Source organism: Ptiloglossa arizonensis, chromosome 12 (genome assembly GCF_051014685.1).
Source record: "Ptiloglossa arizonensis isolate GNS036 chromosome 12, iyPtiAriz1_principal, whole genome shotgun sequence".
NCBI lineage: Eukaryota > Metazoa > Arthropoda > Insecta > Hymenoptera > Colletidae > Ptiloglossa > Ptiloglossa arizonensis.
In genome coordinates, this window is record NC_135059.1 from 10,266,949 (window position 1) to 10,287,360 (window position 20,412).

General features: G+C 42.8%; 1 protein-coding gene across 1 annotated transcript in view; it reads left to right on the forward strand.

The window, feature by feature from the left end:
• LOC143153279 (uncharacterized) overlaps positions 1-20,412 on the forward strand; it is a 118,586-nt gene that overhangs the window by 5,803 nt on the left and 92,371 nt on the right. The window contains exon 2 of the mRNA XM_076324291.1: positions 12,411-13,637. Coding sequence (XP_076180406.1) covers positions 12,411-13,637 — 1,227 coding nt within the window. The remainder of the gene's footprint in view (positions 1-12,410; positions 13,638-20,412) is intronic.

Below are 20,412 nucleotides of genomic sequence, written 5' to 3' on the forward strand. Positions count from 1 at the left end.
CCGGCGCTCGAGCGCGGCGCACAGGTCGTGCAAAACGCGCGACCGCCGCCATCTTGCGCAAATGCACACGCCAACCGAAGGCGGAGCCTCTCCCCGGGGCTCTCTCTCTTTCGCTCTTTCCCGGTCCGTCTGTCTTCCCACCACCCCCTCTGGTCTACTCTGTCCCCCTCCCTCCCAACCCTTCCTCCGTGCTCGCGCTCGAGACTCTCTCGCGCGCGCGGCAGATGCAACTCGCGATGCAGCCTCACCGCGATCAATCTTCCTCCTCGTTGTTGCTCCTCTCTGGTCTGGCCTCTCCCTCCTCCTCCTCCACCTCCTCCACCTTCTCCTCCTTCTCCTCCTCCGCCACCTCCTCCGTTGTACTCGCCCTCTCTCCGTTCGTCGCAGAGTTTCGAGTCGGTAGCCCCCTCGCGATTCGACGGCACAAGCTCCTCCGCGGCGCAGGTTCCCGTCGCGATACGGAAACTTTTTCGTGGATCTAGATTCGGTGTCCCGTGATGCCGCGAGACCTCGATCCGCCCCGTATACCGGATACGGAGAGGTTAGCTTCGATTCTCTGGAACGCGCCACGGAACGATCCGCGATTCTTCGATGAAACGAAATACGAAATTTGAATAATTTTTTTTAGTTACCACGGGAATGTAACGTTCGTACACCTTTCGGTAGTTTCTTTCGTCTCGGAGAATAATCGTCGAGCAGTCCGAAAATGCCCGCGGGCAGGGAAAAAAATCGATAAGCCCCGGGGAAGTACACGGGGTGAAATTGCATGTTATTACGCGAGGAGCTGCTAGTGGCGGTCGACGAAATGAGACGTTATTTTCTCGTGGAATTTCGTGTGCACCGTGAATCTTATTACAAGCTCCATTCTCTCTCTCTCTCTTTCTCTTTCTTTCTCTCTCTCGAGGCGCGGTTCTTCCGTAGGCTTCGGAACATTTTATTCCTTCTTCTTTTTTTTTTATTTTTCCTTTACTTTTCTTTTGCTCTCGTTTTTCATCGTAATTCGACGATTTACGACGTGCGACGCAGTGGTATTTTCACGAAAATGACTACCCTTAATCTTTACGCGTCTTTAATGATCGAAGATAAGTCGCGTTTCGTTGGTAGCGTACGAACAGGGCTAACATTTAGCGGGAACCGAGCGTTAAGCCGGAATTGCGTACATTTAGGCGCGGCGTCTCCGTGAAATTGGGTTCGAAATTGAAACGCGTAGTTCCTTACAAACATTTTCCTTTCGAAATGCAATTGCAGCTTGGTTTAAATATTTATAACATTCTTACGATTTACCATCGTCATGGAATCGCGAGCCCACAAACGACAAATCTCAGCGATTCTTCCAGACCAATGATTACTTGAAACGGAGCTATTGATATTCTAAAGTAAAGTGTTTCACGAAAATGTTATCAACGTGGAATTGCAAGCATTTACGCATTCAATGTTCGAGGAAAAATTTACCATTACTATGGAATTGTGAATCTGGAAACGAGAAATTTCAACGATACTTGGCTCCTGCATAAAATTTTGAATACCACGTTTGCTGTTGGCATCGTTCTTTATAATTTCCACGTATGCTCTTAAAATAGGTATACCTAGAACCCTTTTGGAGTCTCTGTACAAAGTTTCTCTCTAAATTTCGTTCGAATCCTCTCCAAAGAAACGCTCTCGAGCGATCCTCGAGAAAACGGAAGTATCGTCTCCGTTCTCCGAAATCACTAGTTTGCTCTAACCGTGGAAACCCGCGACAGAACGCGGAACACCGATTCTTCGATGACTTACTCCTCGAACAGGGGGCGACGCACCGAGAGAACAATTAGACGTAGGCTCTAGGAAACGCGAGTTAGAAACGTTCAACTGGCAACGAATACCAACGACACGCGCATAATTCACCGCGATTTCCTTTCTCGACGCGATTTTCTCCTAGCGTGGCTCGCCGTGAATGAAACCGTTCGCGCGTTATCCAGCGCGATCTCCGCTGAATGAAAAGCGAGCGTCCGCGAAACACGACACGCGGAGAATCCTCGCGGCTGGCATCGATTCTCGATCCGTCGATAAAAATTCACCGATTACTGCGAATGGTAGAGGGGATAAGAATATAGGTAGAAAGAACACGATAGGTTAGAATACGCGATCTTGTAACCGGGGTAGTCGAATTCGGGAGAAATTCGCTAGCACGCACGCACGAGCTCAATGATGCTCATCTTTTATTCCGTTTTTCCGCGAGCCCGCGTATAACCACCCCTCTCGCGGTATACCACCCTATCATCTCGTTCCACCCACACGTTGGACACGAACAGTTCTCGTCCTTTGAAAGCGGGGCTCTTTGAATCCTTTCGAGCCTTTGAACTCGTTCCCGACGCCTGTGCACAAAAGCGGGCCAGAGTCGGCAACGCTCCGGGCGACTAATTATTTGGAGTAGCAGCCCGCGCTTTGATGTCGAATGCTGCTGACCAAACTCGGAGATAAACCGCGATGCACCGGCGCCACGTGTGTATCGCGGGCGAGTTTCCATTCACGAGGATAAATCGCTGCAACCCGCGAGATAAAATTTCGACCGTTGAATGAGGACTCGCCGCGAAAATGGTTTTTTTTTCTTTTTCGACTTTCTTCTTCTACTTTTCTTTCTTTTCTTTCGTTTTCCTTTCCTCCGTCGTTTCCATTGAAACGTGTGTTTTTCTTTCCCGTGTCGAAATGGATTTGCCAGAGAAGCGCGCTCCTTTTTACGAAATCTCGTACGAATCCATGTTGCGATCTTTTCACGTCTCAAAGCTCGTCTTCAATGAACGACGAACACAACTTTCCCGATTTACACAGCCATTTTACAATTGATTCGATCGAGCTGCTATTTCGGGGTGTGATTCATTTTCGCAGAAAGAAAGAACGATGATTATGATCTTAAAGAGATTTGTTCCTTTTTGGTAAATTTTGGAAGTTGTATTTGACGAAGTAATAACTTAGTATTTTAGCGAGTTTTCGAGGGGAGTATCAAGGAGAAAGTGTTTATGTATGTGTATAGTTGTTTTGATCTCTTTCTCGGTTGGAAATTACGGTTACTGTTAGATATACTGTTATAGTTTAAATATACTATAGATATACTGTTATAGTCAGATTACTCTTATATAAATACAAATATTTGGAGAAGTATTACAAGCTTAATATTTCGGTGAGATTTCAAAGATGAAAATAAAGAATAAAGTTTCTATTTATTCTACGTATCTACGTGTATACTTGTCTCGTCCTCTTTTTCGATTTGATAATTTTTTTTATCGAAGCTGACTACAAATACTTGAGAAAGTATAAAGAAACTTAATATTTCAATAATTTTTCAAGGATGATAGTAAAGAAAGAAATTCTTGCGTGCACGTTATATATTTTTGAGGTTCCCCCGTTTAGTTAGAAAATAACAGTGTATGGTTCGTGTATTTTAGCAACGAATCAGTGAAATTTTCTAAACATGGAATGGAAAATTCTAAAAATTCAATTTAATCGTGTCATCTTGTTATCAGCTATTGCTATTCACTCACAATACTTATACATACGTTAACGATGAAAATGGGTTAAGCGAGTTCTTTGTTATTATGAATAAATCCATGATTTATTCTTGCGTTCCATTTGAAAAATTGGACAAGAATTAGTAGGTGTGGTGTACTATCCAATCGATGTAGAGAGAGGAGGGTAGAGTGTGTATCCCCCTGGATGGAATATTTAAACAAATTTTAAGTACTATTTAACATTCTTCGAAAAATAAAACCAGATTCGATTTGTATTATAGAAAAGCAATTGTTACTTGAACACACGGATATAAAATTTTATTCGCTTGAAACGTATGGTCGCGACACTGATCGTAATTACACGTGTTCCCTTTTTGTAGTATCGTCTCTTTCCTCGGTGTAAAATTAATTTAATTCTCGGAGCAACGCGACATTTTAACGTTCGTAACAATACTTAAAGCGAGCATTAATTTCGTACGGGTGATCGGGACTACGTGTAAAGATGGCTGCTGCTCAACAACTACGAAATTATAATATACGAACGATATAAGTACGTCTTTGTATCGTTCGCGTTTAATCTATGTACACGCACGTGCTCTTCCTTCTTTAACGATACAACTACACCGTTACTCCGGTGATAGATACATTATTGGAAAAAACAATCATTACAACGGCTACAATGATTTTCCTTCACTCGCGAGGAATCTTTGTGGGAGATCAAACGAAAAACAATGCATTGTACATTGTACTTCGCTGTTACATTCGAACAACTTTTGTCCCTTACGAGTCTTTTTACTTTTCCTCGTCTCTTCCTCTGTATTCACAAATATTCTAACAGAAAATTACAATCGTTCCGCGAATTTAACAAAAATATTTCAGTATATTATCCACGGTGCAATACTCTTTATCTTTCATCTGTCAATTTATCACCAATTTCTTCATTTTCCAGAGATAATGATCACACAAATTTCAAATCCAATTCCACAGCAAGAAAGATTCAATGCTCGAAATACGAGAACAAAGAATTCGCTCAGAACCGATTAAATTCTCGCGTTCTTTTACTCTCCATATGGACAAACTCGATATTTCACGTTTCTAGATTCAAATTTCGTTCGTTTCTCGACACTTGACGTTTCTTGTCCCATCGATACGAGCCAATTAAGAACAGATCGCATTCGACGGTATCAGCGGCGAGAAACTTTCCGATATTCGCCCCCTCTACTGTTTTGGGTCCAGTGTCGCGAAAATGGAGGGAAAGTACGCGCTCTGATCGTTCTAATTTCAGTTTGAAATTAGTATGCAGCCGCGGTACCATCGAGGAAGAAATCGTAACGCGCAAACGCGATTTTCGTGGGCGGGTTCAACCGTCGTTTCGACGAATCTCGTGGATTGGGCGAGTCCCCGTTTCACTGGAAACGAGTCATTGAGAAACGAGTCACTGGGAAAAGTTTCCCGGAAAATTTGCGAATAGAGAGACCACGCGATGGAAAAAAATTCACGATAGGTCGGTGGAAAGGTAACGCGAAAGCTTCTGGATCTGTCAGCGCGTTACAATGTCGTCCGTCGCGTCGAAGAAACCAAATGAATTTCCTGTTGCGCGTTTGTATCGCGATCTCGATCTACCGCTAGATATATTCGGTCGACGAGTCAATTATCATATTAATAGTCGGAATGTCGTATCTCGACCGGTGCAACTTATTGGATCGAATATTTTCAACACGCGTGGGCGTAGCCTGCTCGGACTCGTCGCGATCGAGTAAGCGATTAATGGCCACGATCTAGATCGCGCGGATCTTTCGCGGTTATCGTCCAACGATCGGAATGAATTCGACGGATGCGGACACGGGGTTCCTGGAATTTCGAGATACAGCGAATTCGTGTCGAGGAATTTTTTACTTTCTCTCCTCCTCGCGTATCGAATCTCCGCTCTACGGTGAAAACAGAAGCGTCGTCTCTACGGAATCGATGTACGTATATTAAACGGAGATTTGTTATTTTCTTTTCTTTTCTTTTTTCAATTTTTAACCTCGTCGATGACATAAGTTTTCCCGGTGAGTCGTAAGCTATTTCGATCGTTTTCTCGAGAAACGGTGTGTAACTCGAGTATCGGGATTTGTATTTTTGTAGTTTCGAAATTAGAAAAATATCTCACTGGTCGAGGATTACAATTCAAATTTTCGTAATTTTGGAAATTATAGAAACGTTACAGTAACCGAATTCATTTTCGAGGTTTCAGAGTTATAGAGAACTGTGGTAACATCGTTCTCGGTTCAATTTTCCAGAGGTGGAGAGAGAAAATCTGTTCATCGTTGAACAATGTACAAAAAAAATTACGCGATATCTGATTCGTGGGAAATTTTTGTTTTTTTTTCTTTTTTAAATTTTCAACTTTGTCGATGACACCAACCGTTCTCCAAGTCACGGAATTTTTCGATCGTCTTACCAAGGAATTGTGTGTAGGGGTCGAGGATTGGGATTGGTATTTTCGTGGTATTAAAAATGATAGAAATATCGTCCCCGGTTGGAATTTCCCGAATCACCCTGTAGAGAGCTGAGCCGGTGACAAAAAAGTCCGGTTCCATCGGAACGCGGTGTAAGTTCACGATCGAGAAAAGTAAAAAGGCAACGCTGGAAAAGCGGCGCCATATTAGAGGCGACCTGTTTCGAAACGAGCGCCTTGGGAATCGACGCCTAAGGAGCTCCTCGTGCCTTAATGAGAGCCCGTTCCTCCGGCTTTTTCTCCTTTTTCCGTCGGCGTCGCGACGTTTGCCAACTTCCCCGACGAAATTTACGAGGGCACGCGTGCCACGTTCAACGACCGCGATCATACGCGCTGCGATTTATGGATCGCGATTGTTCCACGGCTGGCTCTTAGAATTTCGAGAACTCGCGAATGGAAAACGGTCTGGAAGCTTCCCCGTTTCGCGTTTAATCGAACGACAACTGTCCCTTCCAATCGCGAACGCTTTGGAACGAATTTTCGCAAATTCGAAAGATACGCGAAAGATACGAAACATTATCGACCTTTGCGAAAATCCACACCGGAGCGACTCAGTGGCGATTTTCTCGATCTCTCCCACGTGAAAACACGATAGATCGTCGAAACGTTTGAAATCGAAGCGCGAAACGAATGCAACGGTACCGCGAAGTCGCGAGACGGAGCGCGACCCGATGATCGCCGCCATTAATTCAGCCGCGTTTCCCATCGTCGACGGACGAAATCGCCGAGTCGACGGAATTATCTCGGAGATAACGCCAGCCGGGAGTCTCGTTAGCCCGCAGGAGAGAAACGATGGAAAGGAAATAGGGGGGCTGAAAAAGTTCCGAGAAGTGGCGTAGAAACGAACGAAAAAGACTCGCCGGTCCGGGCCGTGGTAGGGAGAGAGGCAACAGGATGATAAATATCCCTCGGTATGGAAGTTTTTACCGCGTATGGAGTGCGAAGTGGCTCTTCGGTTCGTTCTTTCCTCTTCGCGGCAATTTTTTCGCGTCGTTTCTCGTTAAGATCGTCGTTCACTTTTTTTCCATTTATTCTCAAGACACGAACGGAAGTTTCGTTTCGTCGTCGAGATACACACTGCGGTAGAAATCGCGTCCACTGTTCGCGAATTTGCAAGAATTCACGTATCTCGTTTTACTTGTTTACTTTCCATCGGTGCAACGCTAGAACGCGGTAGATCCAATTACAGGCGGGGCATCGTGTGCATTCGATTAATTGCATGACGCTGCAGCTGCTCATCTCGTCCGTGCTCATCTCCCACCATCCCTGCCCCACCCCGGCCCGTCCCGCCCCCTCGCTGCTCGTAATACATATTACGTTTCATGTTCCTAAATTTAGACGAATTTCCGCAACGCCGTTCATCTTCCCATTCGCCGGCGCAATCGCGTCAACTGCACAGCGATCCTCGTTGATTCGAGCTAAACGAAACCGTTGATCGCGATAGAGCCTCGCGTTCGTCAGTCGAGGGAAATTGAGCGCCGGAGCGCGAGGGGGGAGCAGACCCGAGGGCGCAACGACGAGACCGCGCCGGGTGACCCATCCGTTCGAGATTTCATCGGAAACGATTCGAAATCTTCAATTCTTCAATTCGGATATCGATAAGAACGATATTTAACATTTAGGAATCGATAGCAACGATATTTAAAATTCAGAAATTGATAGTAGTAATATTTAAAATTCAGAAATTGATAGTAGTGATATTTAAAATTCAGAAATTGATAGTAGTGATATTTAAAATTCAGAAATTGATAGTAGTGATATTTAAAATTCAGAAATTGATAGTAGTAATATTTAAAATTCAGGAATTGATACTAGTAATATTTAAAATTCAGAAATTGATAGTAGTAATATTTAAAATTCAGAAATTAATAGTAGTAATATTCAAATTTCACGAACGAATAATGGTAATATTAAAAATTTAGAAATTAATAGTAATGATATTTAAAATTCAGGAATTAACAATGGTAATATTTGAAATTCGGGGATCGATAACAGTAATATTTAAAATTCAGGAATTAATACTAGTAATATTTAAACTTCAAGGAATCAGTAACAGTAACAGCGAAAATTTAAGAATCAACAGTGTAGACACTCAATGACATCGAGTTATTCTAAATTCACTGTTCCATCACTGTGAATTGTCGAGGTGGTTCGGACTTCTTCTCAAATTTCGTTCAATTTTGCTGAACAACCGGAGAACATTGGTAAATTATTTTTCATTGAATCGAGTTATGTCGGATGACACCGACCCGAAGCCAAGGACGTTCCATTAAAGATGCTCGGGACGACGACGACAACGACGACGTTATTTATCCAAGTTTCGTTCTTCCACCTGTAGTTAAAGTCAGCGATAAATTTGTCGTTTTTCGCGGCACGAAGCGCGGAATACGGAACACGGGGGTGATTCGAAGCTCGAATTAATGCCCATAATTCAACGGAGTCGCGGGGGTGGTAGTCACGAGGGTGGAGTTTGGCAAAACATTCCCTCGTTATCAGCGTATGCCGCCGAGTCGGAGCGAACGCTGGCAAGAACCACGCGATATATCGATCGTATGCTTCGTCCGACTTCACCGACGTAAGCAGGTTTACGCGCGATTCCCGACTACCGTCTCCGATACTCCCCGAGCCGTAAATTCGCGCACGACGAATCGTACATCTTCCACGCGATGATTTTCTGCTCGGGCAACGAGATCGGTGAACACTCGAAACTATAGGGCTCGTCATTTTCAACTTACACTTCGCAACCGTTACTTTGAATCGGATCGGAACCGTTACTTCCAGTTTCGATCCGGATCGAACGGTTGCAGTGTTGAATAATTAGGACGTAATTCAAATAAAGAGCAATGTAGAGCTAGCACGTATCCAAGCGAGAGTTAACATTCTTATAGCGCGATCGAACGGTAAATAACGATGCAGTTTCCCCGTGAGTAGCGATCGGTGAATATTCGAAATTGAAGTGGTTATTTTCTGCTTGCTTTTTTCTTCAACCAGTCCTTCGGTTTTAGTTTCGATCCGGATCGTGAGTGGTTATAGCAGAGGCTAATTAGAACGCAATTCAAATAAAGCGTACACTTAACCTCGAACCGAGGATAAGGATTCTTTCGATCGAATGGTAAATTTCGAATCGATTTCCTCGCAAGTAGCGATTTTCTACTTGTTTTTTTCGTAACCAGTACTTTGGGATCGAGCTGTTGTAGCGTAGGTTAATTAGGACCTATTCAAATAAAGCGTGGCGCATCTAGCCTAGAGCCAGCTAGATACAATATCTTTCCATATTTGAATTTGGAATCGTTGTTTCCTATTTGCTTTTTGTAACCGGTATTTTTCGATTCTGGTCTTTCGATCTAGATCCCGCGATTACAGCAGAGGCTAATTAGAACGTAATTCAAATAAAGCGTACACTCAGTCCATACCTAACCGGGAGTTAGGATTCTTTTTCAACGCTACGGAATGGTAAATTGCGAGTAGCGATCTCTTCTACTTATTTTTATAACCAGTACTTCGTTTCTAGTCTCGATCTAGATCGAGCGGTTGCAACGCGGACTAATTAAAACGTAATTCGAATAAAATTCTCAACACACTCGGTTCAGACCCAACCGAGGAGAGTTGGTACACATCGAATGCGATCGATCGATAAATTACGAATCAGTTCACTCGCGAGCAACGGATCATCTTCCATTTATCTATTCTTTTTTTTCCAACCGCCACTTCGATTCTAGTTTCGATCCAGATCGAGCGATTAGAGCACGGACTAATTAAAACGTAATTCGAGTAAAGAGAAGCACACCCAGCACGGACCTTAACGGGGTGCTGGGATTCCTGCTACGCGACCGATTGATAAATTACGAAACACGGTTTGTTCGTTAGTTAACGTAGACAAATTCGTGGAATACCTACGCACGATAAAAACGAGGATAGGCGGATGGAAGCAGCGTTGAAATCGCTAACGAAGAAGTAATTACCGCGCGTGTAAACCGACGGATGTGGAGTCTGGTCGCGTATAAGGCGATTTAAAGGCGAACGATTCCACGGGAAATGGGGTGGGGGGTGGCGAGGAAAAAGACCAATAATAGCGCGTGTCAAGCGAGCGGGCCTCGCGCCTTAATTAAGATGTCTCCCGCAATTAGGTGCTTTTACGATCGGCATAAAACCCGATCATTCCGCGCACGCACGAATCAGGTTCTTCCTTTCAACGGGGGAACGATCGTTGTTGCCCGAGATCTTGCGCTCTCCATTTTCAGCGATGCTTGTCGCCAGTTCTAGCCCCGTTCCACTCGGACGATCCCTATTGGTTCTAACGGTGGTCAATTGCGAATTGGAATGGTCATTCGGTCAGAAATATCGTGGGAAATTTCAGAACATTTTTATCGCAGAGATCGAATAGTATAGAAATAATGAAGGGTAAGAGGGAGCGTCGATTGGCGAATTGGGGATGAAAAATTAAATAAATTTTTGCGAAACTAATCGGAAATGTACAAGAAGTAACAAGTGAGCTAATATTCGAGGGGAATTTTAGTCGAGTAATGATTATTTACAGGTGAAATTATTTTTAAAGATTTGATTGACGTGAATTGGAACAATGTACAACACAGTGTGTTATGTTACAATTTCTTTGTTTTTTTCTGTTGCACAGTAATTGTTGATAGAAATATTTATAATTTCCAATTGGAAGACAAAGCACGAAAGGAAACCTTGGATGGTCGAGAATATTAAAGAAATATTTGCTTTCGTAATTGAAGATTTCGACGTGTCGATGATCGAATCGTTATCGAATTGTTCTTGTAATTTCAGGAAAAGTTACGATCGGCTCGAAGCCTTCTCTTAGGTATACAAGAATTGAATGCCGATGCGTCGAGCAGTCGAACTTGGCACTTGTTGCTCGTTCATGACGTTCAATGACGAACGAAAGTTCACGGACGTGTGCGCGCAATGCCAAATAACGTTAGACACGCTGCATAAACAGGCTCGTTCGTATTTTAATTCCCCTCGTGCTTAAAAAAAAAAGTAAAAGAAAAGCCTACCCCTCGAACCTGCTCCAAGTTCGATTTCCCCCCCACCAGTTGTACGTTCAGGAACCAAGCAAACTCCTTAACGATTCCAAGAGCAATTTCTGGCGTAATTTATTTCTTCGACGTTTCGACTCAAGACAAAGGCCTTCGCGATCGGTATCATAGATTATACGTCGGTTGTTACGTACAAGGTTACTAGATTGACAACATAGTCAGCTCGTACGTGTAATTTTTTCTCGGTTTTCCGTTCGTTCGAGTTCTTTATTCGCGAATCGAAACATTCGAGTCTGGATCACTTTTGCGTTTATTTTTCTCGATTCTCGACAGTACAAGTGACTCTACATTTCGAAGAACTTTCAAGAAACCCTTTCAAGAAACAGTCACACGCATGCCATCGTTGTTTAACAGTACGAGAACGCGAGCAATCGCGTTAAATTACGTCCAGAATTACTTTCGGAACTGCAAAGTATATTTATTCCCAACGTTATTGACTCTCTGAGCCTGTATTAGGTTGTTCGGAAAGTCATTTCGTTTTTTTTTTTGGTGAAAATGAAACACGATTTTTTTCAGAGCGTATAAATATTTTATTCAATTATATATTCTCCAGTTTGGAAAACGAAATCACTTGAGGAACAACCCAATATTTTAACGTTAACTTCACCAAATATATTTCTCTCCGCGTTACCTAACCTCTACCGATCGAACTTGGATCTGTTTTTACCCACGTTCGCAAAATATATCCATTCCTGACGTTATTGATCCTCCGTCGACCGAGCATGGGTCTGTTTTGACCCGTGTTCGGAAAAAATCCCATCGATCCACTCGCGAGTAATTCAAAATTCGGAAATCGTGTATCTCGGAACCAACATGGCGTTCGATGAAACGATAAAATAGAAAAAAATGTACCAGATTGTTCCTCGAGTGATTTCGTTTTCCAAAATGGAGAATATACAATTTAATAAAATGTTTATACACTCTAAAAGAATCGTGTTTCATTTTCACCAAAAGAATGAAGTGACTTTCCGAACGATCCGATATAACCGGGTCTGTAGTGACCCACGCCGGTCATAGACGACCCAGGTTCATTTTCCATCTCTCTCGAAGGGTGGATGTTCACCTCTCTGGAGTAAAATCAACGTCCGATCCGTGATCGTTCTACCGGTCGATGAAAGAATCGATTTCCATCGTTCCCTGATCCAGTCGATTCCCACCTCTCGGGTAGAAAAATGATCGTTTAATTGACGATCTTTCCGTCTCTCCCAAGCACAGTTAATTTCCATCTGACCCGAGTCGAGTCGATTTCCATCTATCCGTGTAGAAAAAGAAAAAAAAAGAAAAAGAAAAAAGAAAAAAAAAAAAAGAATAAAATAATCAATGTCTAATCCGTGGTATTATTTCTGTTCTCCGTTGTTCCAGCGAGGATGTCGAGCAGCGGCGTGACGAGCGGTCCGGTGAGCCAGGTCTGTCGGCCGCACTTTCACAGTTCGGTGCTGCATCCGTGGCTCTCCGGTAGCGGGGCGGACACCTCGAAGACGCCCTGGGGATTCCCGACGTCGACGGGCTCCGGTGGCGCGGTGAGCGACGACAAACCGCAGAGCCCGCTCGGTTCCTCGCTGCCGCCGACCACCGGGAGCTTGTCGAGTCACGGGGGAGCCGGTGCCGGCCACCATCTCTTCTCGTTCCCGCCGACACCGCCGAAGGACGCCACACCGGACAGCATCACCGCTAGCACAACCTCCAGTACGAATAACAACAACAACAGCAGCGCCAACAACAACAACAACACCAGCAATCCTCTGTCCGGTCTAGGAGGCGGTGCCAGCAGCGAATACCAAGCGGCGGTCGCGCACGCGGCGGTGATGGGGGCCTTCATGCATCACCAGGACGCTCTCGGTGCATCCGGTGCTAGCTCGTGCGACGTCAAGCCCAGCGTGATGCTCGGACATCATCACGGTGCCCCGTCCCCGCCTCACCAGCAGCACAACGGGACGACGAATCCTGGGAACGGTGGGACCGGGAACACCGGTGCCGGTAGCGGTCAGGTGAAACAGCGCGAAGGTAATAACCAATCGGGCAGCGTGTCCGGCAGCCAACAGGCGAGCACCACGCAACAGCAACAACAGCAGCAGCAGCAACAACAGCAACAAGAGGCCGCGTATCAGGGGAACAGCGTGGCGGCCGGTGGCGGTGGTGGTGGCGGTGGTGCGAGCTCACCGTCGTGCAGGGACAGTTACGCGGCCGCTGCCGCCGCCGCCGCCGCAGCCGCGGCCGCTGCTGCCTCGAATACCCACCATGCCACTTCCGGATCCCAGTACGACCCGGCAACCAGCGCGTATAACATGTACCAGCACCTGCAGTATCCTAGTACCACCCACCACCATCACCATCACCATCATCACGGCGCCTCCTCGTCGTCTTCTTCGTCTTCGTCCCACAATCCGCACAACGGGACCGCCGCGGTCACCGGTATATTCGGGCATCACGCCGGCGCCGGTGCCGCGGCAGGGAACGCGACCGGCGTGGCCGGCGTTAACGTCGACTCGAAGTTGTTGGTCGGTCACGCGCACGCAAACACACCGAGCTCCCCGTCCGCGCAGCAGCAGCAGCAGCAAAAACCCAGGAACAAGTCGAGGACGTCCGCCGGTAAGCGGCACGCCTCAACCACCTCAAACTCTCCCTTCGGTTACATTATTCTTCTCGTTTTTCCTATTATTTTTTTTTTTTTCTCTCTCGTTTTTCTTTTTCGTTCATTCTTCGTCCCAGTGTCCTTCTCGTTCGGTTTTGGGTTTCTTTCTTATTTTTTCTATTTTTCTCTCTTCTCTCATTTCTTTCCATTTTGGGTTCACTTTCGGTTACGGTCTTTTAATCTCTCCGCGAGGCTGCGATCCGATCGAACGAAAGATCGAAAGAAACAACGGGAATCGAATACCACGTTTCATTTTAATTTTCGTTTCTTTCGATCGGACTGACCAATCTATCTCTGTGACGATTCTCGGTTTGGAACCAGCCTCGCGCGCCAGTTCTCCGATCTGTTTCAAGAGTACGCTCGCGATGCGGGGAAATTTTCTTTTTTTACCCTCGTCAAAAGGGGACCTACCGCTCTCGAGTGCTGACAGGGATTCCAGGGAATTCTGTGAAATGAAATTTTACACAGTTTTTCGCTAAGTGTCGATTGACAGTCTTAAGGATTCCCCGCTAGTTAGTATTTGGAGAATTCTAGGGAATTTACAGTGGGTACGGGCGCGTATTAAACGATTTTCCATTTTTCGTTGAGTACTGGGGGAATTCTAGGGAATTTTCGACAAAGATAAGTGTCTTTAATCCATTGAGTACCAAATTGGTGTTTCTTTCTTAAAATTGATGTTCACTATACCATTATACAAAAACGATAACAACTTAAAACAGATATTTCTTTATTGTCTCAAATTTGTTTACTTGCAACATTTTATAGAAAAGGTACTGAAAAAGCTACAATTATATTCTCAATTTCGTGCTTAAGGAATTGGACCAATCTAGAAAATATATTTCTTTGCATTTAAGAAAGTGTTTTTTTTTTCAAATATCTTGCAGTAGAACAATTGTACTTAATGGATGAAAAATCTGATTACGACACTGATCGAAGGGGGAAAGGGCAAGCCTGCTTTGAGAATTCTGGGAAATTTTGTTGCTCGAAACTAATCGAGATAAATATAGATTCGAATTGTTGTCGACTTATCTGGGAGTTTCGATTATGGCGCGAAGAGGGAGGGCGTTTAAAAATCCACATTTGTAAAGACAGTTGCATATCGAGAGTACTCGTGCTTCACCCTTAGGTCTTTTGGGGAGATTTTCACGCGACACTCAAGAGAGGTGGGGTCTCTGTAAGGGTGCAGTCGATTTCCAATTTTGATATATTTTAAACTTTAAAACGTACGATATATAAAATTATATAGAAGAGAAATTCGAAAATAATTTACCGAGAAGCAAACGAAAAAGTCGTAATTGAATTCTTAAGATGTTTCGCAGTAGAATGATTCGTACCCGGTCAGGCGAATTCTTTCATACGACTCGTCTCTATCTTCGATCGGTATCTGCGAATTTGCTCGCGAATAGCGAATATTACCAATTAATATAGAACATTATATCACCGGAAACGACTGCATCCCTATTTTGCATTATTTTCTTTCTTTTCATTTCTTCTCGGTTTTGTGTTTTTGCTTTGAGTTCTCTTTAGTTTTGCTTGTATGCACGTGTCCCGGTGTACGGAATACTTTTATCGCGCGAAAGAAAGCGCAATTTTTTTTAGATCGACTAACGCAAAACTGGACCAAATGTTTACAATAAATGAAGAAAAGATTCTAGTGTCCCGTGATCGTGAAAAATTACAACGATGGTGCACCTGGGCTATGTACATTTTGCTTTTGGTTTGTTTACTCGATTTGCTCTCGGTTAATTTATCATTTTCTTTTGTTCTGTCTTCGACTCGAGTTTCGTTTCGTTCAGGTTCCTCGAACCGATCGATATTTGTCAAGATGGGTGAAAATATCGCTTCGAGTCGAATCGAGATATATTTTTTCGACTTCTCGTTAAATATCGAGAGGCTCGAACCGAATCGAGAGAAGAAACGAAGGTTCGAGTCGTTGTTTCCTTCCCGAAATTTTCATTTTGTTTCGATCCTGGACGAGCTTTTGGTGGCGGTCGTCTTTCGCTTACAGTTCGTTGATCAGAACGTTGAAGAACACACACGTATATATTATACATATATATATATTTTTTTTCTTTTTTCCTCGAAATTCGAGCTGAGTGTTGTCGACGAGAGGGAGACACACACCGATCGTGTATTTTTGTATTTTTGCCTCACTGATATGCGTTTTTTGAGTGGCACCCGCGAGAGGTCGAGCGTGAACAGCACCACACCTGATTGATTTTTACGACGTACGTCGATGTACAGGGTGGGACACCTGAAGGAGGAATGCCGGAATGTTACACGCACTCCTGAGCACCTGAATATCTTCTCAGAGACTGCAAACATTGGTCTAAAATTAGAAATTCCGTTTACGATTAAAGTCACCGCGTCGCGAACAATTTTATTCGTACATTTCGAATTGATTATAATTTTCTGTCTCGAACTTTGCCAACGAAACGGACATTTGTTAATATTTTCGTTCGAATTTATGCAAATACGGTCGACGATTTAACAAAATTCATTTTAGAAGGAAAACCTTGAGCTTGAATCGTGGTATAAATATCTTTTGTGGGAAAGTTCTTATCCTTTGAAAATTTTCTGCTCGCAGTTATCACGTTTGTAAAAATTTACGAAATACGGAGCAAAGTATCTCGGAAAGATACTATCTCGATTTATTATCTAGGTCGATTGGAAAAATTGTCATCGACTCTGGTCCCGATGAGATCCTTCGCAGCTTGAACAGTCTCGGAGTTATTCAGGAGTCCTCTTTCAACTGACTCGTCCTGTATCACTTTGTATTTATCCATCTTTCTGTCTGTATAGATATACGTACTTTTATAAATACACCAGGTGTTAATCACACAACCACACAAGCGCGAAAGAGCACACACGTACTGTTTTTTTTTTCTCGATGTGGTGTGGCTACATGCTGACGTTTTTTGGTTTTGTCACAGCAAATCTCCCTCTCGAGAAGAGTCTACGGACCAACGAGTTTTCCGTGCTTTTCTCGTGCGATTTTTCTTTACAACACCGAGAAAACGCGTGTAATCGCTTCGATCGAACAAATTGCGCGAGAACGTATTTTCTACGCTCGGATTGCCCCGAGGCGGAACAGGTCGAAGTCACAACCAACTTTTTCACGATTTCGAGTCAGAAACAGTGCGATGATTTTACGGTCGAGTGTGCCTCGAATCGCTGAATTATTGGTGCAAAGCACGTGGAAGTCTCCAGCTTCCCAGAAAGAATATTTTCATTGCCTGGAAAACTTTTCAGGAAACGAGAACACTGTGAAAGGATTCCGAACACTCTCCGAAGAATCGAAAACGAATTGAAAAACAATACGGTTGTTCGATACAGAATTGTTACAATATTTTCTGACAACTGAGACATCGTTAAGTAACGCAATTCTTTATTGCATTACTTTTCTTTATTCCCAACAGTGAGAAAGATACGACAAGGTCGTGTTGCGTGGCTCACCTTGTATAAATTGCAAAGTTGTCTATTTTGAACGTTAGAAACTCAAAAGCTATAAGGTTTTAAGGTATAGATCACGATCTTTGGAATAACAATGGAAAAATCTTTTCCAAGTGTTTTGAACCGTCTGCTTCTAATCGAGTATCGGATTATTTAGTAACGCAGAAATATGAGTCTTTATAATTTGTTAAGCATCGAGTAAACTTCGAGCGAAAAAGTTCCTAATATAGTTGATTTTAATCAACGAGAAAAACTAGTGTGATAGAACTATATGAAGGAATTGAGATGCATACTAACTTAAATAAGGAAAAAAAATAACAGCAACAATGGTACGCATTTATCGTACAACAGTACATGGCAGTAACAAAGTATGTGTAAAAATGTGTAAAAAAACACTTTATCCACTTGATGGCCCTCCAACTGAATCACGAAGAGTCGTATTGTTACAAAAAAAAATCTCTCACTTGTTCTTCCAATAGAATCGAAAAGACTGGTATTATTATCATTAATAAAATCTCTCACTTGTTCTTCCAATAGAATCGAAAAGACTGGTATTATTATCATTAATAAAATCTCTCACTTGTTCTTCCAATAGAATCGAAAAGACTGGTATTATTATCATTAATAAAATCTCTCACTTGTTCTTCCAATAGAATCGAAAAGACTGGTATCATTATCATTAATAAAATCTCTCCGCTCGATGCTCTTTCTATAAAATCCAAAAGATTCGTACCGTTGCTAGAAAAATTTCTTTCGAACGTTTTGAAAGACGGTTTGCAGTCTTGTCGAAAAAATGTAATGTAGGTCGATTGTAGGGGGAGTTGATATTAAAACGAAGACGAAAAGCAAGGAAAAGGAGAGGCAGGAATGGGAATGAAACGGTTGAAAAATGCCGGATACGTTGATTGCAGTAATAATAGTCGGTCTGCGGCGAGGACGGCGTGGTAAAAATCCTAATTCCGGGAACAATGGCCCGACTTCGCGGCGTGGAAGTCCGCTAATTAAATCGACTTACGACACACACACACACGCACCTACACACTGTGCGCCAGCCTCGATGACGGTGAAGCCATTCCGTTGATACATCAGCTTGTTTAAGGCTGCCCGTTGGGCGCGATGGAGAGAGAAAAAAAAAGAAAGAACGACGATTTTCCGCGAAAAGAAGACTCTGGACACGCTAATAAATAATCTGGATTCTCGATTAGGATCACATTTATATTTGGCGACGGTTTGCAATTTTCTGAACTGTCTTGCAAAATCACAGTTCGACGAAGTATCGATCACGAGTGGGCCTAATCGAGGAAGAGATGAGTGAAATTTTTTTAATAATCTCAATTGGTGCAATTCGATGGTAACGAGAGCTCAATGTACAGGGTTAATAGTAAATTTGATCGTGTACATGCCACTGATCTTCAACGATGTTAATTTCTGGTAATCTTTGGGTGTAAACTCAATAGAACGTGGGAATGCACGCGAACGATCGTGGCGCATCTTTTATCGCGAATGTATGAAATAAACGGGAGTCCGTAACACAAGAATTAATGCAAATTTAAGTTCATTAACTATGTAAACAAAAAATCCATCTTCGTGTAACATCTCTATGGTTTGATATCCGTGGACTTCCGGCTGCCATTGTACTTTGGTCTTTCTATATGGTGCAACATGTTTCTCGATCCACGTTAATCTTTAGGGCTTGATGGACATCCGGTTTCATGTGCACGCATAAAACGTGTCTTTTTCGTTTCTCTACGCAGCTAACTACTACGTAAACGGCGAACGTCCATCGAGCCGTAGAGATATTACGAGGTGGTTTATTTTTTTTCTTTCGAAGAAAATGTACATAAATTTGAATTACTTTTTTATTACGGACTCTTGTTTGTTTTGTACATTTACGACGAAAGAAAAAAAATCTGGAACGATAATCCGCGCGCTTTTCAGCCCAAGAAGGTCAGAAATTAATATGGTCGAGACGTCGTCCGAAATCTATGTATGTGTGCAACAAAATTTACTATTAATGTTACTGTATGTCAAGCTCTCGTTAACATCGAATCGTACATAGCTACTCGTATCAGCAATGTTTTTCTTACTTCTCGAATTAGTTGAACGTACGAATCTTTTTCAAGTTGGTAGAAAGGGCATTACATGAAACATAGATCAAGGGGAAAAGTTTGGAAATTTGTTAAAAGTGAATTTTCATTTGCAAAATCTATTAAAAATAAATTATGGGCTCGTTTTTCCCTCGAGTTACTGTTTTTTCTTAATTCTCTAGTTATCAAATTGAGAAAGACTCGTGTCTTTGAATCCTTCAACAATTAAGACAAGAGAAAACAATAGTATCGTTTAAAAAACACTATTTCCGATTCGATGAAACCACGTTAGACGTGTTCTTTTGGTAAAAATTGTTAAAATTTCATACGTCAAAGTATCAATGTGTTCTGTCACCACATGGATAGATTTTACTGTTTTTTTACTAATATTTCAAGAATTTATCGGTGTACATATACAGTACTGTTTTGCATAATGTTGAAACTTGGGATAGAACTGACATTACGAGAGGAAGACGTATAGAATTTGATTAGCGTTATCTCTATACCGAGCTTGATTTTATACAATGAAACAAAAGTGAGGAACAGTGAGAGCGAGTGAGATGCAGTGACAGGTGATGGAGACAATTTCGTGACATAACTCAAGGCAGAAACTGCGACATTACTCAAAGCAGTACTGTTTCGTGTCCCTCCATTTTAACCTTCGGTGTACCAGAAAAAATACTCGTCGAATTTACCATCTCTTTATTCGTTTATCAAACTTAAGTCTGAACCGACTCTCCTGGTACACCGAAGATAAACGAATAAATCGAGAAAGAAAAAGAACGAAGAAAATTATCCGATTTGAATTTTTCATTCTTACGACTGAACAGACAACGTAGGTCGAGACACGCAACACCAATTTTCTATTCATGCGTTGAAACAATTTACACGATGACACGACGTGAAACGTTCCAGTGATTCGAGAGAGAAAAAGAAACAACATATTCCCATCGAAACTTGTCGTTTCGTTCGGTAAATGTACAAAAACCTCGCTAAAACATTCGTGCGTGTTCTGGTATACCTTTGGAGAGTGTTCGCTCCGAACACAGTTGGTTGAATATCGAAGCCTCGTATGCATGGCAATGTTGCAAAATGAATTTAAAAAGAAAGAAAGAAAAAAAAAAGAACAGATTCTTTTCATAGCGAAGATTTCTCTCGTTTTATTAAATTAATTATTAATGCAAGGCGTGTT